Consider the following 27,916-nt stretch of genomic DNA (forward strand, 5'->3'; position numbering starts at 1 on the left):
TAGATTTTAATTGAAACAAATTTATTAGTTCCTTCACAACTGCAGATGTCAAAACAATAACAGCAACATTGTTTAGTGTTTGTCAGGAAACCAGTCTTCTCTGATAATAGATTTGAAATAAAATGTTACAATATAATAAAACCCAACAGCAGAATTAGGAGCAAACACTTGGAGCTAAAAGGTAACTAAACACCTACAAACACCACTGACTAAGAAGAAAATGCAAAGTAAATGGTGGCACTAGAACTGAACCATTATTAGCATGGCTTTCTGTTGTCACTTGTGGTCCAACACGTCATCACACATGAAATATCATAATTCTGCATATTTATAGCATATTTGCTTCTAAGAAACACACAACTGTTTTGTTACAAATGAATCTCAGAATAAATATTATTCTCTGCATGCCATCTTATCTAAATCACAAGTTTATTCAATCATCATAAATTCCCTATATGCCACAAAGAAACTGCAGCAAAATTCAGCACAGCAAATCCAACAAACCTATCATTTAAACAACAGCATCACGTTACAGTGGCTCAACAGTATACAACATGAAGTGCTACGTTTAGGTTGGGTTAACACTGGCGCACAAAGCGTTGACTTATGGGGGCTGATGAAGGAACACGTTAACTGGGCTGCTCACCCTTCTCCAAATCTTTCGGGGTTTTAAGAAGGCAAGACAGGGTGAGGATTTCTGTTGATCTTGAGAAAACAAAGGAGAATACAGGGTTACTTTTCATCATCTTTGTTTGGAGACTCAGATAAACAGAAATCCAATGGTCTTCAAATGCATTTTGTAACAATAAGATGCTGACTGAAATTGGACAGGAAAACAGTGCGATATCAGAATGTCTGTGTGAATAAGAGACCTGAGCAAAATCACACAGGCTTGAACCTTTTTCTGTTAGCAGCTCCATGCTGATCAGTTTCAAACATGCATATTGTCACCTTCTGGCAAAAGTCATTTATTGCCAAAAGTGATTTTCTGTTTTACAATGTAGGCCATTATTTTAAGAAGGTGACATTTTAAGAATGAGCGTCTGATGTCATAATGTGTCTGACCAAGGAAGAACTGGATTTCAAGAATTTTCAAAGTGTTTCAAAAACATATTTCAGAATCCAGCACCAAAGTCTGAGCTGCTCTTTAAGGTTCTGCTTATTCTGCAGAGCTGACTCATCCCTTAACATGCTTGCTGGTTTATAGTTCGACTGTACCTCTTTATGTTAATTAAAACCAACAATAAAACTCTAAACACATCTTGTCATTCCCTGACTATAAACCTATTAGGACTATGACACCATGAATAAGCTGCCATATTCATCTTTTTTAAAAGATTCTATTGACTCTAGTAGCCTTTATTTGATAGTGAATTAACAGGAAAGTGGGTAATGAGAGAAGGGGAAGATATGCAGCAAAGGTCATCAGGCCTTTGCTGCATGTCATCATCACAAAGGCATTGTGATGATGCCTTTTCCTTAGGGTGATTGGTTCCACGTTTGTAAATCTAATTCTTCAACTCTGATAGTCCATAGATTCGTGTTACAAGAGGCTGTCTTTATTTGTATGACCTATAAGTTCTTTATAAAAGTAATCACTGGAGCTGAATCACTAGTAATTATGGAGCCATGAATGTGACGGGGTCAATGTTGGAAAGACCTTGGGAAAACACAGCCAACATCAACAGCAGCACGCACTGAAGTGAAGGGAACAGTGCTGAGGGTTGTTAGACAGCCAGCAGCTAACACAAGGGAACATAAGATTTAAATATTTACTTGAGAATGTGTTTTTATTGTGCCGGTGATTCCTCTACGCCCTCTGGCAGGGCGTTGGGATCCAGGAAGTCTGGGTGCTGCAGATCCTTTAGGTATCTAGGGGGTGTGAGGATGTGGGTGGATCCTACAGGAGGAGAAAATCCTGAACGCTCAGTTAAAATGGAATCCTGCAGCAAAGCTTGTTAGGCATAGGCAGAGATAAAACTGTTCATGACTATAATAATGGTGCAAACATATTAATTAACTCGAAATTTACCAAGCTGTAAAAAAAAAAAAAAAGAAGACAGGTTGTTAAATAAGGCTGTGGATGTAGGTCAGTGTCTCAGAAAATCTAATGACATTTTAAAACATAAATAATTAAATAGTAGAGATTCACCATTATGAAGATTTGGGCCAGTGTCAATATTAATATTGTTGATATGCTGCCCTTTTGACAGCTTGAAAAAAAAAAAAAAAACACACCACTGACTTCACCACTGCTTTACTGAAACTGCCCACAATCCTGTACTGCATCACTGTTACTGTCACATGACCAAACAAAAACCACATGACCAACCTGTTGCCCTGGAAACAAATAGCAACAAGATGAAAATAAACACTGGCTGTTAATATCAGCTCAGTTTTATTTATTGGATATGTTAGAAAATATGACTAATATCGACCAATACAGATGTTGATATATTGTGCCTCACTACTAAACAGGCTCAGCTGTTACTTTCTGCTTCATACATCAGACTGTCAGTTACTTCCAACAAGTCCCAATAACATACAGGTCCTCACAGTGTGATCAATATACAGACACTCTCACTCTGTCCAGTGTATGCAATATAAACACAGTAATACAATGCTGATCAGTTTAGTCTCATTGCATCCAGTACTAAAAACCTTCATATACTGTGTATCAGTCAGTCAGTATCAATGATTGACAAGATTTTGTAAAAATATTGTTTAAAAGTAACCTAAATGTGTATTGCTTCATGGATCCCACTACTCAACAAACTGTTGAAGAGTAACACATGAAACTGAAACAGGTATCTTTTATATGTAATGGAATCTTTCTGTCATTCTGTAAATGCGTTTCTACATCTGAGAGAGTTATATTTTCATTCCAAATCAAATCCAGACCCAAAACATCAGTAGCCTTCCCTTAAAGACTGCTGCGGTAAACTTACCAATCAGAGCCTCCCATTTGCCATTGGCCTGTGTGACCTCATACACACAGCGCATTTCACTGTATGCCATGCCTCCTATTATGAAGACTATGATCCTGGGACCGGTCTTCATCTCTGTGGGGCCTCGGTTTTTGTGCCAGTTACCATAGCGAGCACTGGATGACAAAAAAAAAACAGCCTTTGTGGCACAACACTGAACAAAACAGAATTTATAGTTCAGGAACATCTACATTATTCCTACAGAAATAATAACCATTAATACAGGGTCAAATATGTACATTTATTTGCATCATGCAATACTTGTATTAAAAAAATTATGCACCTTGACGGAGCACTGGCCTTGGCAGAAACTTGTCGCTGAGAGATGTATGGGTACTGTTTTGGGTCAAGTTTGTCCTCGATTGCATCCTGTAGAAACATGAGCAAAACACATTCTGCTCTGCCATTTTTCTATATAAGATTCTGAATTATTAGGCCCGAGCAGCGACAGCGCTGCAAAGTATTGTATTCATAGTGTTTATTCTTCATGGCCTACTAAAAGTTATCAAAACAGTGAAGTTTTATGCATGGTGATGATACATGGCCAGGCCTCAAACTCACTGAGACAATCTGAACCCTTACAATACTCAATGGTTAAATTGTGACATAATTTAAGTCACGCTCACTGAGAACAGGAAGTGTCATGTTTTACATTGATCTGTCCTTATCTGATGCCTGTGACCTAATCAACATGACAGTGAGAGAAGATATCAGTGGAGGATGTGGGCATGGCGAAGTCGCATGTCATGATTCAATTGCCTATATGCCATGGACTTCCGTTTTAACACTTCTGCATTTTTTCGCCACATGGAACACTTCCAGTGTGCAGGGAACAGTATGTTAGCAATGGCTCTTCAAAAGCGCCAACAACAAGAACGGATTTAAGCTGGATGTGTTAAGCTTCATAAAAAATTTAGAAGGTACGTTTATAAATCATTTGTATGTTCACCAAAATGCCTCATGTATGTCTGTCATATCTAACATTGACAGTCTTCCTGTCAGACTGTTTTCTGCTGGATTCTCTTGATTACTCTTTGATTCATATAGGTTTACACCAGGCAACTGACTAACACGATGATGAATCTTCTCCACACTGGCTGGTGGCTGAACCATGTGGGCATGGTTGAATGGCAAATTTCAATCCTGTATCTTACCCTACAGGAAGTCCACACAGAACAGGAAGTGACAACAACTCCTTTCTTGAAGGCCCAGTTTCAGCAAAACTTTTAAGACATGCTACTGGCCTTGCATTGAACTGGACTGAAGGCTATTTGGAAGATTTGCCAAATGCGACATCTAGCGGACAGCTGCTGCAGGAATGGCACAAGAGCGTTGATGATGACGAGGTGGTGCAGGCTGCGAAGGTTGTACAAGTCTGCTTGCAGATTTACTTATTATTATCTTTATCAATTATTATTATTATTATTATTATTACTATTGTTGCACCATAAAAGCAGTACCTCAATAAGATCTTTGATGAGTGGTGTCCATCTGGAGAGCTGGTATGTTTGTTCACTGACCCGTTCCTTACGATCAGGTTTCTTGGGCTTTTTCGTGGTTCCCTGCAACAAACACACCAGTAAAACTTTTCAACTGGATAGAAAAAATATGTTTAAAGAGTAACACAAAATCAACTTTTTTTGAAGATATTCAACATAAATTGGGTGTTAGGTGTGTTATGTTTTGCTACAGAACAATGTGTGACATTTTCAAGTAAACTTATTCTGCAACATTTGGACTAAAACCATCTTAGTGCTGCTCCCTTTGGGATGAATGGTGTCTACTGCAGTTAAAGTTTCCAGTTGGTAAACGGTACAGGTTGGTCAATGTCTACATCAAAACCCCACATTCAGTTAGAAAACCATCACACTCAGAAATGCTCCCATAGTAAGTCAGGAGTTGGAATTGTAAGCACCAATTAAACCCGTTTTTTGCACATGTGTGATTCATTTGCAATATGGATATGGAGAGGAATGGGTCTCAGCTCTGTCTGACTGCAGAGGTTTAGACAGCATTTAGATCAGCATTGATCCACTTCAAACATAAATCATTTAATATATATGTGAATAGAGTGGAACATTAGATGACTGAATGTAGAATTAGAGATGGCTTTAGGTTAGTTACAAAACAAGGTTGCTGCTCTGACTTTGCTACATAAAATTCCATATGTCAGGAATAGAGACATGCACAGAGACACTAGAGCACCTGCCATTTTTCCTCTTTGGAAAAAAAAGTCCTTTTTGAAATGTTTTGTTTTGTCTTTACAGTGTATTATATATGTTCCAAAGTAGCATTTCTGGATTTAAAACCTATTTTAGAAGTCCCACATTTTAGTAATTTTGTCTGACAAGAACCTCCTCTCCTCTGCAGTCAGAGAGAGCCCTGCCCTGATGATGGGCTAACCACGCAGGTAACAAACAAAGCCTCATAAAACACAGATGTAAATTTAAAACTTTACTGGCCTAAATTTAGTGAAAGCAAGCAGATCAATCTGTGTCATACCCTTCCCCACTATGTCTTCTAAAAGTTAATTACAAAAGGGTATCTTTTTCAAGAGCAGAATTTGTGTTTGTGGGATTGTGATTGATATGTTATGCAGTCAGTCATACAATTATCAAAAAAGAAGTAATAAATAGCTTGTATTGTCATTTATATTGTTATTAAATTAGTATCACAAAATTTTGTGATAAAATATTAAGTTTATGTCACCCATCCCTACTATGCAGTTGACTTGAGTTCCCTTATATTGAAAACTTTGGAATAAAAACTGAATTTAACCATATGAGTGAACAGAACAGACTTTATGTTTAACATAATTAAACTGAAGGATCACAGCTGACTCCCTGACCAGAACAGCTCACCTCAGAGACAATGGGAACACCCAGGTGGGCCATGTTGGAAATAATGTCACTGTCCTCAGGTGGGATGTTAGCATGCTGCAGGAGCTTACACAGGTTCTCCTCAGTCACACCTGACACAGATATTCAGATACACATGCAGCACACATGCATGCAAGCATGCACAGTCACATATTCAATTCATGCAAACAGCAGGATAAGTGAGATGAACTTCAAACCAGCAAAACAAAATGCAAAAAAATATGTGCAGTGGGGTAAAAAAGTATTTAGTCAGCCAACAATTGTGCAAGTTCTCCCACTTAAAAAGATGAGAGAGGCCTGTAATTTCCATCATAGATATACCTCAACTATGAGAGACAAAAGGAGAAAAAAAATCCAGAAAATCACATTGTCTGATTTTTAAAGACTTTATTTGCAAAATATGGTGGAAAATAAGTATTTGGTCAATAACAAAAGTTCATCTCAATAATTTGTTATATACCCTTTGTTGGCAATGACAGAGATCAAATGTTTTCTGTAAGTCTTCACAAGGTTTTCACACACTGGTGCTGGTATTTTGGCCCATTCCTCCATGCAGATCTCCTCTAGAGCAGTGATGTTCTGGGGCTGTCGCTGGGCAACACGGACTTTCAACTCCCTCCAAAGATTTTCTATGGGGTTGAGATCTGGAGACTGGCTAGGCCACTCCAGGACCTTGAAATGCTTCTTACGAAGCCATTCCTTCGTTACCCAGGCGGTGTGTTTGGGATCATTGTCATGCTGAAAGACCCAGCCACGTTTTATCTTCAATGCCCTTGCTGATGGAAGGAGGTTTTCACTCAAAATTTGACGATACATGGCCCCATTCATTCTTTCCTTTGCACGGATCAGTCGTCCTGGTCCCTTAGCAGAAAAACAGCCCCAAAGCATGATGTTTCCACCCCCATGCTTCACAGTAGGTATGGTGTTCTTTGGATGCAACTCAGCATTCTCTCTCCTCCAAACACGACGAGTAGAGTTTGTGCCAAAAAGTTCTATTTTGGTTTCATCTGACCATATGATATTCTCCCAATCATCTTCTGGATCATCCAAATGCCCTCTAGCAAACTTGAGACGGGCCTTGACATGTACTGGCTTAAGCAGGGGGACACGTCTGGCACTGCAGGATTTGAGTCCCTGGCGGCGTAGTGTGTTACTGATGGTAGACTTTGTTACTTTGGTCCCAGCTCTCTGCAGGTCATTCACTAGGTTCCCCCGTGTGGTTCTGGGATTTTTGCTCAACGTTCTTGTGATCATTTTGACCCCACGGGGTGAGATCTTGCGTGGAACCCCAGATCGAGGGAGATTATCAGTGGTCTTGTATGTGTTCCATTTTCTAATAATTGATCCCACAGTTGATTTCTTCACACCAAGCTATTTACCTATTGCAGATTCAGTCTTCCCAGCCTGGTGCAGGTCTATAATTTTGTTTCGGGTGTCCTTTGACAGCTCTCTAGTTTTGGCATGGTGGAGTTTAGAGTGTGACTGTTTGAGGTTGTGGACAGGTGTCTTTTATACTGATAACAGGTTCAAACAGGTGCCATTAATACAGGTAACGAGTGGAGGACAGAGGAGCCTCTTACAGAAGAAGTTACAGGTCTGTGAGAGCCAGAAATCTTGCTTGTTTGTTATTGACCAAATACTTATTTTCCACCATATTTTGCAAATAAATTCTTTAAAAATCAGACAATGTGATTTTCTGGATTTTTTTTTCTCCTTTTGTCTCTCATAGTTGAGGGCCGTTCTCCCAGGGCCGTAACAATATCTATGATGAAAATTACAGGCCTCTCTCATCTTTTTAAGTGGGAGAACTTGCACAATTGGTGGCTGACTAAATACTTTTTTGCCCCACTGTATATGCATATATATCTAATATAATCATACAATGTTAGTACAAAACACAGAAACATTGACCCAGATTAAATTACAGGGACGTCAACACATTATGTGCAAAGTCAAAAAAAGGAACTGGAAGCACTGAAGCTGTCTGACCATTCTTCATGAAGATGTAGAGCAGGATGATGCGTATCTTGTCAGATACGTTGACGTTGGCATCCAGGAGGATGGGAACAATGAGCCTCATGGGATCCTTGATCTTCTCACCCTCTGCATCTGTGCCCATTGCCAAATCCTGCAAATCAGTAAATGACAAATGATTACACTTCAAAAAATGAATATTTTTTCAGTTAAATTAAGTGTGCGTTAAATGCATGGTCAAGGTATTGGTTCTGGTGTTTTATACCTGCTCTACACGACAGAGTTTGTCCACTGTGCCCTGGTAGCGGTTCATACAGTCCTCTGCAAGGTGAAGATGGGTTGAATACTAAAGTAAGAAGGGAAGGAAAGATGCTTTTAGCAAGTTTGGCATAAATAACAATGACTAATGAAAAATCAAGTCGTCTTCTCTTAGTAGCACTAGTATTAATGTTGCCAATGATTTTTTGCTAGAAAGATGTTAATGATTGCTGATCATGCCATAGAGTTGGTTACTATATATACACACACACATACGGTATATACATATATATATATATATAGACACACAGGATACACAGGACTTGGGTTCCTACCTTGCTGAGCTCTTTCTGATACTGAGGCATCTTCTTTAGCATCTGAGACAGCTCCTTCATGGTGGTCTGAAAGCACAGAACTTACTTAGTAACCCAGTGAAACAGAGAAGAAATAATGTTTATTTCACAATATTCCTAATTTTATTTGTGCCCAAACCATTCATGTTCTGCTAGCATACAGTGGTTATTTTTTATAGTTTTTCTCTCATGTTTTAACAACAAAATCACAATGCTTCATAAAACACTGAGTTATTTTCTGGTTAGGAATGGCATTTCAAACTCATTTTGTTGGTTGTATTGTTAAAGTGTTAACAAGGAAGCAGATTGTCGAAAAGGAATAAATGCATTTTCCACTTTGATCCCTGTATCATGGTTTGCAATCATGGCAATGAAATAGATTTTACTGTGATTAACTGTATGCACTTTCATCTTAAAGACTTGAGAAGAGGCTCAGAGCTTATCTACTGAGCTGTGTTTCTCTCCTAGATGAAGCTACAGAAGGAGCTACTGTTGCCTTTAACCTTTAACTTTAACATAGAAAGTACTCCTAGATCAGTGCTACTGTGTTGTTGTTTTGTTTGTCTGCTCAGTCTTCTGAAAGCCCCCAGTTGGTCCTAGCAGATGGCTGTTCACACTGTTCATGTTGTGGTTCTGCTGGAGGTTTCTTCCTGTTAAAGGACTGATCTTGTCTGCATTGTTTGATAACTCGGATAAATTCTGAATGAATGTAACAAACTTGAAATTTTTCTGTATGAACAGATTTAACAGATTTTATTCTAATTATTGTCCAGTTGCATGTCTTACTTTAGACAGTCTATCATTTGAATAAACTATTTTAACACATAGAGATGGTCATGGTCAATTCAATGACTTCAAAGTGCCAAGATGTGCATAGAGCTCTCCACTACTATGCTTAACAGATACTGCAAGGTGTTTGTCACAATATGGGGCTCAAAACAAGGCACTTTGCATTATGGTCCAACATTGGTGCTTTGGTTGCTTTAGTCCAGAGTATATTGCTCCACAAGAATTGATTTTTATTCACTTTCAACTGCCACCTTTTCCTTGTACCTTCATGTGTCTGTGTACAAAACAGTGAAACAGCAAGAACACGGCCTGGCCTCTACCTTTTCTCCTGTGTTCATCTTCTTGCTGGCAGAGAATTCTTTCAGAGAGCGAGTTACAGCCCTGCTCAGAATGACATGATAAGGAAGAGTTAGAGAAAAAGGCATGAGAAACTCTTCTGAGTCCTGAAACAGAAAGCACTCACGTTGACACCTCAGCTATGTGTTTGTGTCTCAGAGTCAGCCACAGGTCATCATCCTCATCCAGAACCACCTCCTTCATTCGGGTTTCTCCCATCCCACTGGTCTCATAACTGAGCGAGAGCGGAAGCAGGATTAGCTGCAGCTTTTATACACAGAATTACTTATTAACTCTACTGTAGCAAATACTACTGTAGCTAATGTGATGGATGTTAAAATTCAACCAATCCATTCAATCCAATTCAATCCATCACATTCATCAACACATTTGTGTTTTAGATTTACATCAGTATGCCTATTGTCGTATTTCGGTGGTCAGACAGAGCAGGGAAAACCAGTTTGAGAACCCAGTGAACACTGTCCTGCATGTTTTCAGCAAGTCCCTGCTTCAAGAAATCTAAGAAAGAGTGGGTTGGTGTTCAAGCTGGGTCACAGCTGGCTAATGGCCTAATCCTTTAAATCAAGCAGGGAAACAATGAAAAAAGCAGGATAATATCTCTCAATGATAGTGGAACTATGGACCAGAACCAGAGATTAAAAGTAGTGTTGTCAAATATTTTAAGTACACCTTGCCTACACCTACACCTTAAAATGGGTTCAGCCCCAAAATGGGACTGAACACATTTTATTACTTTAAAAAGACCTTAATCTTTATGGCATAGACTCCAAATGGTGTCAGCAAGGTTCCTCTAAAGTGTTGGTTGATAGTTACATGATGGTTTTATCCATTTGTCTTGTATTCAGAGACAGTATCCTACATATCATAGCTTACAATGATTGGCTGCCTAACCTATCATTACCATGATGCTCAATTCTGCTCAATTTCCATCTCCCTACAGTGCTTCATATGGGATTTCTTTCATTGAGCTAGATTTCGCCAGTTGAATTTGAACCGGACCAATCAGCAAACAGAAGAAGCAGTTGGGAACAATGAAGTCAATTTTCTGCACTGTTTTTGAAATGTAGTTTGCCTATGTGAGGTTGTAGTCTGTCAACGGCCGTGAAGGAAATAAACGAAGTCTTTTGGTCTGTGTTTGCCACACAAGTCAGAAAAAGAAGAACGTCTCTACAGAGGAAGCTGTAGAACATTTAATTTTCCTGTGGGTTCAATAAAATATTTTTGAATTAAACTTAAAAAGGGAGGGTGTGAGCAGCGTGTACACACTTTGGGCTGAAGGTGCTATGGCCCTCCTCCAGGCTCCTATAGGTTGTTTCTGACCAAGCTGTGAATTGCTGCAGATGGCACCTACAGTTTCTCATTCTGACAAAAAACTCCTGCTGATAGGGTCAATCTCAAAGTGCACGGCAGTGCTACGTGTCAGTAACTGCCAAAAATTATCCTTTACATGCAGTGAAGATTCTGAGAATTTAATGTTTTCTCTCTTTTTTTAAACAAACTGAAATTAATTTCAAAGACACTAAGTAAATAAGTCTTTTATGAATGTGCATAACCAAACATGTACTAAAAGTGCTAGATAAAATAGTTGACTATAAGGCCTTGTGTAGCATGTGTACCTGTAGACGTCATTTTCAATGCCCAGCAAGTCGTAGGCCATCGCCTGCAGTGTGAGCTCATGCAAGAGAGGGGATACAGGGTCAAAGCCACGATCCAGAATCACCAGCTGAGTGCGACACTTGTCTGGTCCCTGAATCAGAGCATAAACAAGGCATTCACTGCATATGATAACAAATACTAAAGCAGATTTTTTTTTTTTAAATAGAAAACTAAAGGGTACAGGCAGAGTGACAACAGAAAGTGAGGGTGAGAAGCTCCAGCGCATCCAGTAAAGGCAGTAAATCTCCAATGTTCTCTGGGATTTCAGAGCTGGTGCCAATTATCTGATGATTAGCTGCTGGACATATCTAATCATCTGAGGCAGATTTAACATGTGTGTAAAAACACAACGTGTTAGGGAATGTCTATTTTCAGAACAAGTTTGTTTATGTGTTGATTACTAAACAGTGTTGGGGTGGACACTTTAATAGGAACAGCATTTTTGTTTAGAAACTCTAGGAAATTTTATCACATTGGCACTGTATCATTTATATCCTCTTTTTATTTCTGTTTAACAAAAAAAGTATGCAAAGTTTCAACAGATATTAATAATCTACTAGCCCACTGATAAATGAAGACATTATGAACTATTATAATCAAGGCTCACGAATCACATAATAAAAGCAAAGTATTTGAAAAATAATGAAATGTTGAATTTTCACAGGAATGCTGATCCACAGAGCTGAGTCTCCTGGATTCTGTATAGCTCTTAACTTTGTCATTCGTCTACTCATCATCCTTATGAATTTCATGTTCATTTTGGACCTTATAAGAATGCATTTTAACATTTTTTGTACGGTGGAAATGATTATACAAAAACAAATGTCAATAATTTTGAAAAAGAAAAATATGTGAACCAAGTCGATAGTTTCTTGTCAAAACTGTTCAAAGTCTAAATACATGGTTAGTTCAGCATGAACATTTGAATAAACAACCTTTCACAAGTTGCAAATAAATCACATAGTTTTGGTAGCTATCCACAAAACCATCTGTAGTTCTGTCTGGATTCTGAGTTCCTTTCTTGACAGAAATCAAGAAGATAATGTAAAGTAGTTGCTGTCCTGTCAGAGATCAGGCTTTTAAGCACAGCTACAAAATTTCTACCGAGTTCAGGTCAGGGTTATTCTGGAAGTTGATGTAATGCTTTATTCATTTCAAATCCAAGTTTAATGTATGTTTCAGGTCATTGTTCTTGTGTAGAATACAACATTGCCAACTTGTTATCATTTCAACCCAAACTGTAACCCTTCATTTTGAAACATTAACTGGAATGTTTAGGAACAGTTTAGGAGCAATCATGGCTAAATCCCATTATAAACTGGAAGATCCTGGGAAAGCTAGCTTTGATGGTGACAAACCATGCAACCAAGAAAGATGCAACCTTTTTAGAAAGCATGTCTTTCTTAGTCTGCATGTTTTTGGTTATGAGAACATGACGTTAGAAGTTAACTGTCTGGATTCTCTGGGTAGAACTATTCAGCCATAACAAGAAGAAGAATATTTGGAGGTCTCAAGTTAAGGCTTTCCATCTAACGACACTCTACCACTTGTTAAACAATTGGTAGAGTGTGGCAATAGTAGTCTATGGTATGGCATCAATACCATGTTACCATTGGTATTGATGCGTCATACAGAATGAGGGGAACAGGACTACCTCCAAACTCTTTGACTTTACCTTTAATCTGAAGCTCAGGTTTTTATACTTGGGAACAGCTGGATGTTCCAACAGAAAACTGATCCCAAACAATAAATTAATAATAAAATTAAGGCTTTTCCTTTCTTTTTTTTTTTAGGATGTTTTGGCTTTTTTGGCCTTTATTTCACAGTAGATTGACAGGAAAGTGGGTGTGAGAGAGGGAGAAGACAGGTGGCAAAGGTCAATGGGCCGGGACTCAAACCCATGACGGCAACTCATGAACTCATGGTTTCTCTGTATCTTTCTAAAGAACATGTCTCCAAAAAGTACAGTTCACTTTAGTGCCTTTAACTTTAATACTAGTAAAGCATTGGACTAAACAAAATCCAAAATAAATACACATGAACACCTAATGGTTTCTAAAAAAGTCTTGAAGTTGCATGTTATAGTCATTCCATCCTAAAAAAACCAAACCGCTAAAACCATTAAAAAAAATCCCATATTTATAATGTTATTCATGTTAGTGTGATTGTTCTCACTGGCAATGTATTTCCATACTATACCTCTCCCATAGTGGGGTCATCAGCCTTGTATCCATCTAGTTTCTCCTGAAGCATCTGGGCAAGAACTGCACAGTCTTTGTATTCCCTGACACAAAACATAGATAGAGATCAGCTCAAATCCTTATTTAGTTCTAACCACACATTTCTAGAAGAGACACTTTAATTACCTTAATTTTTTCACTGGTTCACCTTTTAGTTGTTTGAATTATTATGATGTCTAAAGTTGTTTTTTTCACCAATTACCAACCTTTGAGGAGTTTTGGTAATTCTTTTAATGTCATAATGGATTTGAGACTGTAAGTATAAGGAATGTGAAGCACATGTGCAACTTTTCTTCACTGCTATTTTTTTCCAATTAAATAAAAATTGCTTCAAATCTAAACTCAAGAACAGGACGTCTTCACATCACATCAACCCACAGCAGCCAGGGTTAACACTATTGGGTCAAAATAGAAGATGATACAAATAAACAGCCTTTACTTAAAGTTAAGTTCACACTCTACAGAAAACAAACAGGTAGTAATTTTACAAAGTTTGTTACTTATTCCTGTTAGTCTTTTTCTAGATGACAATGTATCTGATTACAAGGAGTTCCAACTTTAAAACAAAGCAAACAATCTGGGCCTCTGTTTAAATTGAAAATTCAGTGTAGAAACCAAAGAACAGTAACAGAAGCTTCACCATATGGTGACTGATAATTCAACTGATTTTATTCATTAAAATCAAATCACCTTAAAGGACAGCGGGGAAGAAAGGATCCATAGAAATGGTATTACTTTGTATTTATTTGGTTAACACTCAAAACGTAAATGGTCACCACTAAAATGGATGTCATTTTTATTTGCTCTTTTTTTCTCCTCACCTCCAAAGAATGTTGTCTCAAAGCTGAACTGTTTACTTCTGTCATATCAATGCAAGGATAAACAAAAACAGAAAGCTGAAATGCTTTGCTCTCACCCTCTGTAACGGACTCCAGGATACTCTTTGAGCGTTGCACACAGGGTGGCTATCTGTTCAGCACAACGCTCCAACATGTTATTCTTCACATCAGCTTTGAAGGGGCTGTAGAAGTCCTGGAAGGCATCCACTATATCTAGGGAGAAGACCTGAACAAAGATCATAAAGGTTACAGAGGATGTAAGCACTAATGTCATGTGGATATTTTATGCTGCTGTGCTGGAAAGCAATAGCAGTATAAACGTTTTCATGGACCAAAAAACATTGGTTTCATGGGTCGTCTGTGAAAACCAAAAAACGTGAGACTTAAAAGTGATCAAACTAAGGGTGACTGTAACTCAAATCGTCACTTGATGCACTTGGTTTTAGTTTACGCAGTACAAAGAAGGCCCAACAAACATCAAAAATGCAGCTTGTGGGGGATTTATCCCATGTTTGCAGGCAAACAACATAGTACAACTTTTCACAGGATCTCTGGCTCGATCTCCTGCTCTGGTCCCTGCAATTGCTTGACTGCCTGATTACCACACCTGCTCCCACTGAGTGAGTAGCAGACTGACTACTTCACTGACTGTTCACTGCCTTACTGTTTGACTTATTTACTCATTGGCCATCTACCGGTGGTACCCATCAATCTGTCCTACCTTGTGGTAATGTGCATGACACACTGTTGTGCACACTGATGAAGCTTACTCAGCAGATTTCTTATCCAGACATCCAACCTGTGGAAGTGTCGTTTCGTCTGTTTTATTTTGTCAAAAATTACGGTAAGCTTCAATTAATTTATTTTATAACTCACTTTTCATTAAGCTGCTGCTGTATTACTTCATGTTTTAAGTTTACATGACAGGCAGCTTTTTAACATATTTGTAAATGGCTTTAGTTTGCTGTCTGCAATGTCATTACTATGTCATTACTATACTGTAAACAAGAAAGTTATTGCTTGGAGTCAACCATGTGAATCAGGACAAAATACGTTGGTTTTGTGGGCTATGTTGTCCATGTACTTTAAAATATAGTTAAATAACACTTATTTTTTATTAAACCATGCTAAATAGAGCATGTTGGTAGGAATATTATGTGGGATTGAAGCTGTATGAATACGGTAATATTAAGAATATCCTATAATTTAAGGTGCACAGTGACCTATGCAGTCCGCTGCATTAATGCAAATAAAGAGTTTGCAGGGATCTGTTTTTGTGGATGTCTGTGTTTAATTTAATTTCAATAAAAACTTGTTTCCCCTGTCTGATACTGTTTCATTCTTACAAACACCTTTGTATTTAAAATATTTTTTAAAAGGTAGACTTTTCTACATTTAATAATAAAAGTCTAAGGAACCCAAAGCAATAATAAGGCAACTCAAATACATTTGTTTGTTAACTCATTTTACTTAGTATGTTGCAACTTAAACCATTAACTATGTTGGACTAAGATGCACTATTTATTCATACTTATTTAAATGGATTACAAATTCATATTAAAATTAAGTCAAATTAACTTGAGAGGTTCTTATTTAAACAACTTCGATCTCTACTGGAGTTATTCAATCCAGTAGAGATTGAGTAACTATAGGTACTCAACTGATACAGTTTTGATTGCACAAAGCTGTATGAGTCATATTAACACAACAAACTTTGACTTTTTCCATTCAGTTTTTATTAACTCAAAACTGTAGCTTCAAACATAAATCATGACTATAAAAGCCATTATCAAATATCAAAGATTGGTCTTTTAAAGCTGACACCTTAAAGGTACTTATTTATTTGTAATTTTATTCAAATTGCTAACTGCTTTTAGAAACATTGATTTAGGTGTACATCAATAAATTAGAATACTGTACAAAGTCAGAATAATTTCAATCTTTTAAAAGCAAATTATTTTATTTGTCACGAGTCATAGCAATCACAGAAGATGCATTTTGATTATTATTATTTTACTTGTTCACAATATTCTGATATATTGATGTACACCACAGCAAATACAAATATAGCTGAACTACAAGGATTTAACATTTATCCATGGCAACAGTAATAATGCAACACTAAATGAATGAATTCAAAAAAGCTACAACACTTTCCAGGATAGCTCAGATGCACACAACATAGATTAGCCCAAACAAACACACCAGTGTGTCTGTTCATAAGTGATAAATCTTTCCAACTTGATCCTCAAGCACAAAAAACATCTGGTGTGGTGAGAAAGGAACTCTTCTTCATCCACATCAGCCACCATAGCAACTGCATCTTCATAGGACTCCTTTATATCCTAAAATGCCACACAGAGTGCAAAATTATTGAGCAATAATATCCATATCAAAGATGTAAAAGTGAAAATAAAGCTACATTTTTTTGTTAAACTCCATTCCTTATTATCTATTTTTAAAATTCTGATGAACAAATTAGTGTAATCCTCAAGTATAACATACCTTGCATATTTTGAAAATTCCTGAAGATTCCTCCATAAGGGAATTGAAAAGGCCAGCCAGGGATGCTCCCCTTTTGGAAGGAATGTGGTTTTTGTCCTTAAAGAATATTTTTAAAAAAAACATGAAATTTGGAATTATAATGCTAACAATAGAGTAAAAATGTTTTGAAGTACCTATTTTGCATAAATATGGTCCATATTTTCATCAGCTCCTCCAGTTTTCTTCTTTGTGTAAACTCGTATCAGCTGAGAAAGATATACATCCATGCTGACTGGTAATCCAGTGAAATTAGCAGTAGAGCTGAAGAGAGTTAGCAAAAAACATGAAAAAATTATTGCATCATATGCTGGGTGTAGAAGTGAAAAACTGTAGTTAAAATGATTAAACTCTGTTTTACCATGATGTTGTATGCTATGTAGTTTTGAAATACTATTTCCCCATACAAGCCGCCAATCGCTATATTTTAAATTTACCCAGGCCGACTTTAAGCAATGCTAGGCGACAGCTGGGCTAACATGGCCCATTTTTCTGCAAATTAGCAAAATAGTTCAATAAATTCACCTTCAAGTTCTATATAAACATTTAACAGAATTAAAGAAAAAATGCTTACCTCGTAATTTTCACACTGAAGTTGCTAAAATTCTTTGTTGAAACTTTCCTCTAATGGCCGATAAGTCCAGGAAAAACAGTGCCAGTCATCACAGTGATCACAACTTGAGCAGTTCAAAGCAACAATACTCAAAATAAATGATAAGCATATGTGTACTTATTGTAAATGAGTTAGAAAATGAAACTGTTAGTTTTGGATCTACTCAACTCAATTTATAAAAGTTACTCTTACTATTTAGCTGAAATGAGTACAAATAACTAACTTCTTTTTAGTAAGAAGCACCACTGGGTTTTACAGTGTAGCTTTTACTGCTCCTGAACACATCTGTAATGCATTGCTGTCTATCTTTGATAGGGCAACTCAAACCAAATTTAACAACACATGAGGAAATTACTTTTACTCAGCATGACAATAACTATTCTAATGTTATCTTTTGACAACCAAACTTTTCCAAAGTCACTGTCTTGTACAGTACATTATATTAAAATCCTGCATGACAACAAGTCTACTTTGAAAGAATGTTCCCAAAACAAAACAGACAGCATGTTACACATCATCTCCAGCACAACTGAACACATAATCAGAGTTCCAAAATATGTAGTAAACATCTGTATACAAAACTCAACTGTTCTACAAGTCTTATTCTCATAACATCCTCTATCATTAATGATAATGTGGATAAATTTTCACCTGCCATGGCACAACCCAGTCTAGCCTTTGTCTTACCTGAGACTCATAGGGCAGGAAGGCTATGTGGATCTCAGTCAAGGCCTTCATGGCTTTGGAGGCGCGGGATTTGGTCAGCAGTCCAAACAGTGAGTCTGGGATCGCTGCAAAGTATCACATTTCAATCAGTTATTCTCGCCTAAATTTTGAGAAAGATTTGCTTTATTGATTTATTTTCTTGATACCTAATTAAGTTATATTTGGATTAGAACATATTAAAAGAGAATATATGCAAATAAATTGGGGTTGCAATGATTCCTCGAATGATTTGAGAACGATTAGTACCTTAATTTGCCTGAAGGAATCCCAATTCCTTCAGGCAAATTATCTGCCTTGAAGCTTTGTTAAATTATGTTTTATTATTTGGCGCACCGTGTTCTGGTCAGGTGATTATTTGTGTTGTGCAATGTTCTCACTTCTGCCTATGAGTTTTTGACAAAATCTAAGTGCTAGCAGCATAATGTCCAAATTTCAAATTCGATCCAAAGGTATTTCCCTGACTTATGACAATGTCCAGGTTTTTATCGTTTTTCAGGGGATCAATAAGAATCCTTAAATTGACTGGAGAATAGATTTTTTCCTTTCTTCACAAATGTCTTTGTGAGTCTGGTTCTTTATTATTGAATTGAATATTAATTTCAGATTTTTGTAAAAATTTTATCCAGGTTAACTTAAAATGTGAGCTATTATTGTCACAGGTTAATTTTCTAAATTACAGAAAATTGCTGGGGATGCTCAAATACGAAATATTTGTTGATATCTAATATTAATACTGCTGTTATGGCAGTATTTACCAATATTTCATTTGATACATTTTTTTATTCGATTACTCATCAGCAAAATCAATCATCAACAACAGATAGTGTCATCCAGAGGGTTGTTTCACAAAACCAAGACAGTGGATTATAAATTGGGATTTTCCAGCTATCCTCCTTAGTTGAGCCTCTATTCAGTTTCACCAAAGCGGTAACACACAGGTTACCATGGTGATTTATTCTGTGAAGCTGGCTTGCACCAGACCAGGCTACCAGCCAGGCTTAGGTAAGCCTAGATTCTTTTCTTTTCTGTTCAGTCAATGATCACACCAATTATAAATCAGTTAGTTTTGTCCATGACTCCATTTTCAATTTTATCACCCTGCATTAAAATACAACTAATTTATTGTGGTTTTTAGTCAGGTATTATTATTTTTTTAACATTATAGTGTTAGAAAATACATATTCTGTTACTGAACGGTCTATTAAAGACAGGAAGGCCTTTAATAGACCGTTGCAGTGATGAGGTTATTAGAGAAATAACTGATAAAGAAACAAATGTATTGCAATCAAATCAAGCCATATTAGTTGTACATGTCGGATCAAACCCTATTCCCATCATGGGAGAAGAAGTGGAGGTGGTCAAGGAATATAAATACCTCTGTGTTCGCCTGGGCAACAGACTGGACTCCAGATACAACAATGAAATCGTCTATAAGAAGGACAGACCAAACTGGACTTCTTGAAGAAGCTAAGATCCTTCAAGGGTTGCAGCAAAATGCTGCAGATTTTCTCTAAGTCTGTTGTTGAGAGCGTCATCTCTTCACCTAAAAAGACTCAATAGTCTGATAAAGAAGGTTGGTTCTGTTCTGGGGTCAAGTGTGTTAATGTCTCCACAAAGTGGGCAGTATAAGTGAAAGAGTATGACAATTTTTTAATACATTTTAATCAACTCATTTCTGTATTTTTCTCTCAATTCCAAATACAATTTTATTTCAATATTTTTTTTCACTTGATGTTGCAATGGAGATCAAATCATTTTTTCCCGCAATATCATTCCTGACTGTACAGTATGCTTCTGTGTTTGATTATGTGCTCCTGCTCCTGGGCCACACTGAAGCATTAGGATGCATTAAAATGTTGCTTTTTTTACAGTCCTTCAACAACATAAAATAGGAAATAATTAGCACAACAATACGAGAACTATAGTTATAACTAAAGACTCTCAGCCAAACCTTTACCGCATCAGATGGAATGGAAACACTTTGTATTTGGAGAAGGTTAAATGAACTCACTGTCAGTGAAGAAGACGTGGGCTGCTCGGTACCTCGGAGACTGAGGGTCTCTGAAGTCTTCAATCAGACCCTCAACAGACTAAAACAACACAAAACTATGTGACACCTTCCAAACTGTGCTGGGGAACAGGCAGCTCATCGATATAAAAAGGAGTTAGTTGGGTTTCATATAAACATACTTGCATGAACTCAAACAATAAGTTGACACATATCTTCTAATCTTTGATAAATATAAAGATTAGACTTTCAATAATTGGCTGGTCCTGAATTATTTACCTCATCTGATGGTGTGATTAAGTAGATGGCCTCCATGCTGGGCAGAGGCTCCCGCCGCTTGTTTATGTCTTCTACAACTGAAGAGCACAGGCAGTAAAGGTTAAGCCTCATCACTCAAATCTATAACTGTATGTGCTGATCTTATTTAAAGTATTCTATCCAACATTTATTATGATACAGTAAGATACTACAATCTGCAAGCATGCCTTATGGTTCAGTATAAAGCACTGAAATAATGGTTTATTGATCATCATAGTCAAGTCAAAGAGGGGCAGTAAAACAGGAGAGAAGCAACAATAACTCTATATCCTGGCATCCAATTCTTGTTTTTAAAGATCTTTTAAGTTATTTGTTGCATAAGAATTCCACACAGAAAAAAACTGTTCATTAAAACTAAATCATTAAAGCCCCAAATTATTAAAAATACAACACTCACTATATAGTAACATTGTCAAAAAGTGTGAACAGAATAAAACTTTGAATCAATAAAATGAAGCAAAATTGATTTCACAGCTAATATAGAATCAGACGGAGCTTACTGGTGATTCCCTCTGACATGATGTCTGTCATCTTACAGCAGGATGAAACCATCCTCATGCTCAGCTTGTCCACCACCAGGGCCTACAGCACAGTTCCACATAGCAAGAGGAAGATCCACATTTCACTTGAGGTCAGACTGAAGAATAATATTTGATGAAAAATGTGATCAGAGCAGCACAAATACCTTCCATTTTCCTTTTTCTCTTGCCTTCTTAATCACGTTGTTCATTATCTCTGTAAAGTCAAGAGACAAAAGGTGAAAACAGCAGTAGGAGTTTAATATTGAACCCACATTAATTCACCATCATTTGCAATAAAATTTAAAAACATTTTTGCAGCTTTTCCCGGTCAACTGCAGAGCTTCAGGACATGATTATAAATAAATAATAAATGTATCAAAACATATTTACAGCCATTTTATGAAATCTTGTGCTTGTATCAAGTTTATCATAAATGCCTTGTATGGTTCTGGCTGTAAGGCTGATTATAGTGTGATCAAAGAAGGATGGATGAGGTGAAAGGTTTCAGAGACAGGTGCAGCCCCAGAAGTTCATAATGAAGAAGGCCAGTTCAGCGGAACCTCTGGAAATGATGGTGCAAAACGGGACTCTTCATAAATTCAAGAAAATTATGGACAACCCTGAGACTGTCAACCAAACATTTACCACATCAGGTGGAATAGATGTGGTATAGAACAACAGAACAACTTCAGTCCAGAGATCCTTCCTGCCCACAGCCATTGCATGCTCAACAAAATGTTTCTGGACCTTTCTCCAGATTTGTGCCTCAAAACCATCCTGTCTCTGAGGTCTACAGAGACAATCTCTTTGACTTTATGTTTGGTGTATTACCTTTGACATGCACTGGTATCTATGGGACCTTATATAGACAGGTGTGAGTCTTTCCAAATCAAGTAAAATCAGATGAATTTACCTCAGGTGCGCTCCATTTCAGCTGGCGAAACATCTCAAGACTTTTCTATTAGAATAACTATAAATATTAGAATAACTATTTTGCCAGCAAACTGAAGGATCAGTTTTCAGGTTCCAGTAAGGTCTGACTCAGGGAGATGAATACAAATGTAAGTCACATTTTTCAGACATAAATTGTTTACAAACAGAAATCATGTCTAATTTTCCTTCCATTCACATGTTATGGCCCCTGGCCTTTAGAGCTGTCTAGGCTCTTTTGTTTATGCAGGTTCAGCTGTGACGCACACCTTCCTCATTGGCTGCCTGGATGCTGCAGAAGAGAAGCGACACCATTGGAACAGCAGGGGAATCAGACTCTGATGAGACGCACCTGCTCCCTATAAAAGACTCCTGCAACCCAGCTTGTAGGAAGAGGTTTTGTTCAGCTGCATCACCTTAATTTGCTTGCTTGTAACTGTTGACTGTCTTTGGTAATTTTGGAATATTTTGGTTCTGATGACCCATTTTGTTCTACAGAGCAGTTTGACTCTGCTTTTGACTGCTTATAATCTATCTAGAAGCTTGTGTTATGGAGGCTTGGTGTGCCCTTTGTGTTCGTTTTGAGTTACTTTAGACTGACTTGTTTTTTGGGGGCGGGGGGTGTTGGTCATTAAATTGTACTTAACCCTCTTTTTATTTTAGTCCTATTTTTGAATGTTAATTGGGTTAAGTTGTACTGTACTTTGTTTGTAAAAAATAATGTTAAAGTTCACTTGTTTCTTCAGACACTTTATGTTACAACCCCTGATCCCCTCATTACCTCAAAAAATTAAGGAAATAAGCTTAAGATCAGTAAGAAAGCAGTACTAAATCAAGTAGTACAACTGACACAAAATAAGTTCATGTAACTCATTTGTTATGCATTGTGTTAAATTTTTTGTGTGTGGACTGCATTATACACATTTCTTGAATGAGTCTTTGCCCTTCCTCTCTCCTTTTTCCTTTAGGTTTTATTGGCTCTAGTGGCCTTTTCTTGAGACAGGAAAGTGGATAATGATAGAAAGGGAAGACATGCAGCAAAGGTCATCAGGCTGGGAATTGAGCCTGTGACAGCATCCAGGACTAAGGCTTCCATACATGGGTTGTTTTACCTCTGAGCCACCGTAGCACCGCTGTCTCCCACTTCCTACAATTACCAATTACATCAGCATAAAATATTTTAATAAAATATACAACAAAGGTTAATTCACTCTCAACCATCATTGTCGCTTGTGTGTCAGATTTACAGGAAGACCAGAAAAACAATACAAAGGTTCCGGTTTGGGATGTCTGCATGTAGAAAACATCAAATAATTGTATTAATGGCCAGGAAAAAAAACATTAAATTAGTTGACTGGTGATATCTCTAATCATAGGTCAACACACAGTGGTTGTCCTGTCTTTGACAAGCACAGACTGTTATTGTTAGCAACTAAACTTAGCATAGTGCCAACAGCTTAGCTTAAGATGAAATGATACATTGACATGATCTGATGTTCCCCTGTGTGAATCTGCTCCTGTTCATGGAAACGCTGGGATTAGTCTCTCTTTCATGAGTCAAATGAGATAAATTACTGGCTCCAAAACAGAAAAAAAACTCAAGTCAAGCATTTGTACTTGGATGCATGCAGCATTGAGTCAAAATACTTTCCAACACAGGAAAAAAAAGCACAATTATCAAATCGCTACTTTTCTAAATCAATCCAGTTTAAGTGAGTTGGTGAGTTAGAGACTTTTCAACCACAAATTCCAGAATTACTTACTGAAAGTGAGTGTTGATAGTAATTTGATGAAAACTTGCTGTCAAGTTAAATTTTCTATTATATATCATGTTTGCATTGCAGTGTTTGGCCAACATAACTTTGAATTCTTCCACAGCCAGACCTCCAAAGCAGAAACTGAATAAACAGCCCTAACTGTGGCAGTTTTTAACTGTGATAAGCAACGACTCTCACACCTCAGTGCTGACACGGACACTGAAAGTCTTTCTCTGTAGTCAATACAAGCGTTTCCAGCACTGTGCAAGTCCAATCTGTCAGATGGAGAATGAAGAGACTCAGTAGGAGGGATCTGCTGCAATCACTCCACTAATCTGCTCCCAATCCTCTTACCACTCCCTGCCGCTATTTCTGTTCTCTTTCTGTGTCAGTGGGTGACGTCACATGTAAACAGGCTGGTTCTAGCTTACACACACACTAAAAAACACAGGACACTAGAGTCATCCAATAGGGAGACACTATGAATATTGCACAAATATACAAATGTAGTAACTTAGGCTTTGTCAAAAATGTAATGACTGTCCCATCCTGTCTATGTATCACATGTGATATGATGTGATAACATGATGTGCAGGGTAATTGTTGGACTATTGTACATACAAGCAAAAGTAAGATTTTATTCCAAGGTGATTATTTTTGTTCTGATCAGATCAACTTTTATGGTTTTCCATAAGGTCCATGAAGAGAGCCCAGCAACTCCTAGGAGGAAACTTTTAGGTTCACATATTCATAAATTCTTCAAGTCTATAACTCACTGCTTTTATATTTTAAAAATCCCTTTTAGTGTGCACCTTATGTACACCAAAAGGGAGGTAGTAACGTGGGAGGTAGTTGCGGGGGTAGCAACTTTCTTAAGTTGCTACCCCCGCAACCCGACCCCGGATAAAGCGGAAGAAAATGGATGGATGGGTGGCTGAATGGATGGATGGATGGATTATGCATACATGCTTTAATATTTACACTGAAGATGCTTTTCTTGATTTGAATGTTCAGCCATGCTGCCATGCTGAACATTCAAACCACACTGACACCAGCTAAATCTGTGATGGGTCCAGTGTAGACACAGTATGAAAATGGGTTTTCTGCAAACTGTGTCACCTGACTTGAAACCTTATTAGATTGGAATGTCTGTCTCGTGAAACCTGTACTGTTTCACCCTCTATTAATCAAAATCTAAGCTGATGAAATATGAACTGAACACAGTATATTATATTGAACACAGATTCTTTGAAGCTCAGTTATGAGATCTCCGAAACCTATTCTTTATCTGTGAAAACATAAAACTGGAAATTTGTCTGTGTTTTCTGTACATGAGTACCACCTCAGACTAGGACAAGTGTGAAAAGCAACATATTTCAACTACAGAGAAACCTGGATGACAAAATAATTTCTCTGTTTCCCTTCATGTAAGAAAATATATTCCTAATTTTCCTTAAAATGTCTTTCAAATCAACTTATTTGTCCAACCAAACTGACAGATTAATATTTAGTTTAACTTAGTTATGTTTTTTATTAATTACATTACCTTTTCCATTAAAATGCTTTTGCAAAATATTTGGAGAACAGGAGGGGTTTGTTTACCCAGGATTAAGTTTACATCATATTTTTTAAACTACAAGGTGGATCCTTCTATCTTTAGACTCGGTTGAATGGAAATCTGTGATTTTCAGCTAACTGTGGTACATATACAATACTATATTTATATGAATAATATGTCAGAGAAAAGGAGAAATAAATGGCATTGAGTTCATTTTTGAGGGTATGAACTTAATTTGAGAATTCAAATGAGAATGCATAAACATGAACTAGTTCAATGTTCATTTCTGTAGCCATAAAATTCAACCTACAAATACTCAACCAAATATAGAATAACTAGCAGAAAAATTGGTTATAATAAACTGTCCTTAAATAGCATTAAAGATTGAAGGGTGTGAAAAGCATTAAAGTTCTCAGCAAAGTTGAGAAGTACACTCACATTTACATTTAAATGCTAATTGGACTGAATTTATGTGACACTTTTGACTACAGTATAGTTTTACACTTACTGACACATTCACTCAGTTATGCTCATTAATGTGCACAAATTCATAAATCTATATATAAATCAGTACCCTACTTAGGGCTAAGCGAGTTGCTCAGAGGCACATCAACAAGTGACAAGAGAAAGATGGAAACAAACACACAACCTTCCAAATGTATAGGGGAATTTTACTGCAGTGTACTTTTTACTTCCACTTGAGTGATATTGTTTTGAAGTACTCCTCTGACTTGAGTACAGGTTTCTGGCTTCTTACTTCACTGAATGAATAAAGATGTTTTAACCATATAAAAGCACCAGACGCACACACACACACCTGTGAAAGTCAGACTTCTTATTTTTACACATTGTTCTATTTTTATTTTCCATCTGCAGGTCTAGTGTGTAAAAAGTAGATATCAGTGGAATTGCTTTAACCTGTTCTGGCGTAAAGATGAATTCAGTCTTGTTTTTTTGGGTGGGGGTATTAACGCAACGAACTGCAGTTTTTTTCTAACTGCATTAATGCTCCCTTAACCCCCCCAAAAAACAAAAACAAACATTGTTAGTTGACTGTAACCTAGCTTAAGATAAATTGATACATGGAGACTTTTTCTGATGTTCTGCTATATGAATGTGCTCCTGTTCATGGAAAGTCCACCATTATCTCTTTATCATGAGTCAGATCAGATAAATTACTGACTCCAGAAAAAAAACTCAAGTAAAGCATTTGTACTTCATGCATGCAGTATTGAGGCAAAGCAATGGAACAAACACACAATTATTAAAAAGTACTTTTTCTAAATTATTCCAACTCAAGTGGAGTGAGTTGGACAGACTTTTCAACCACAAATGCCGAGTAACTTACTAAAAGTGAGTGTTGACAGCAATTTGATTAAAACTTGTTACAGCTCCAGTACAGCTCTGTCCTTTTTTCTTGCTGGGTTCTGAACACAGGTCTTATGCAAGTCTTGTAATTTGCCCTAATTGTTGCTTTGCTGCTTTGAAGCTACTTTGCATGCAGGACACAGGATGTGTTTCCTCCTCAGAACCCCATTTGGTTTGGTTTGTATCTTATGGTTGGTTTTTGTCAGGGTTATTTTGGCTTTTGCTTATTTTTGGTTATTTATGGATTTTCATTATCTAATTTGGTTTCTCATTTCAGGTATTCCATTTAAGGTTTTCTTTAATGTAATTTAATAAATTATCATTATCTTGAAGTCAGAAAATCCTTGTGTGGGGGGCTGTGTGTGTATTCTAATACTATCTTTATATTTATGTGACACAGATCCTCAAAAAATGCTGCATCAGCTTGTTGCACGCTACTTAGAATAAACTGAAAATAATTTGCATTTAAATTTAAAAGATGCTTTTTATCTCGTAACTGATTTATGGAAAAATCTAAAACTTTTGTATCTTGTCACTACTTTCAGAATTTCAAGATTGAATCAAAGAGTAAATGAACACTAACCCATCCGTGGGGTTTTATTTTAAAACAAAGTGAAATGGATTTGAGTAATAATGAGACAGACTTTTTAATCTGTTTTGGGGTTTGACTGAATTTGATCTTCCTTCCACTGTTCTCCTCTTCCTCTGAAACGCTGTCACAACAGTTAATCCCACAGATAAAGATTAGAGAGGCAGGATTTACATCGACCAAAGTATCCATGCGCCTATTTTTCCAACAAACACCAGAATACGGGCTCCTTGTATGCCACAGTTCCGTGGAAACCTAAGAAACTGGCTGAAATCGGCTTCACGGGCATCAGGGGCAAAAACAGCTCAGCAAACACAGAAACCTGCGTCATCAGATTACTTTTTATCGACAATTATCCGCAAACTTGTAGACTGTCTCCCAGTCTCACACACCTCACAACATCCACTCCCAGTGGGACACACTGACTGTACTTCACGTCAGAGACAAAACTCAGTTCTTCTTTGTCACATGGCCGAAATGTATTCCTAAAAATGAAGACAATAAAACTGTTCTTACTTTCTCCAACAATAGCTTTCAGTCCAAGCGGTGCCATGGTGCGTCCTGTCCGCTCCGCACTGCGAACAGCTCCGACTGCCGCAGCGCTTATCTGGACACAACAGGCTTCCGTTCCAAATTAAAAGCCTGGCCAACGATT

General features: G+C 37.2%; 1 protein-coding gene and 1 long non-coding RNA gene across 3 annotated transcripts; both read right to left on the bottom strand.

Moving 5' to 3' along the window:
• Window positions 1-27,916, bottom strand: stxbp1b (syntaxin binding protein 1b). Of its 2 annotated transcripts, XM_028034671.1 has the most exons (20): window positions 27,778-27,916; window positions 21,224-21,273; window positions 21,039-21,120; window positions 20,500-20,576; window positions 20,224-20,302; window positions 18,174-18,277; window positions 14,410-14,558; window positions 13,453-13,537; window positions 11,214-11,344; window positions 9,704-9,811; window positions 9,561-9,621; window positions 8,434-8,499; window positions 8,106-8,186; window positions 7,856-7,994; window positions 5,849-5,958; window positions 4,448-4,549; window positions 3,271-3,356; window positions 2,949-3,103; window positions 1,777-1,900; window positions 1-705 (listed from the first exon to the last, which is right to left on the bottom strand). In XM_028034671.1, exons 1-19 carry the CDS (start codon window positions 27,812-27,814, stop codon window positions 1,791-1,793), a joined length of 1,812 nt encoding a protein of 603 aa, XP_027890472.1. In that variant the 5' UTR covers window positions 27,815-27,916; the 3' UTR covers window positions 1-705; window positions 1,777-1,790. The 2 variants fall into 2 exon arrangements, with proteins under 2 accessions (XP_027890472.1, XP_027890473.1); XM_028034672.1 differs by lacking the exon at window positions 27,778-27,916 and having other exon boundaries at window positions 21,039-21,133.
• LOC114155032 (uncharacterized) lies at window positions 14,566-18,167 on the bottom strand. The gene is made up of 3 exons (XR_003597664.1): window positions 17,011-18,167; window positions 16,838-16,933; window positions 14,566-16,677 (listed from the first exon to the last, which is right to left on the bottom strand). It is a non-coding gene; the product is annotated as an uncharacterized LOC114155032 (long non-coding RNA).

Source organism: Xiphophorus couchianus, chromosome 12 (genome assembly GCF_001444195.1).
Source record: "Xiphophorus couchianus chromosome 12, X_couchianus-1.0, whole genome shotgun sequence".
NCBI classification, from domain to species: Eukaryota; Metazoa; Chordata; class Actinopteri; order Cyprinodontiformes; family Poeciliidae; genus Xiphophorus; species Xiphophorus couchianus.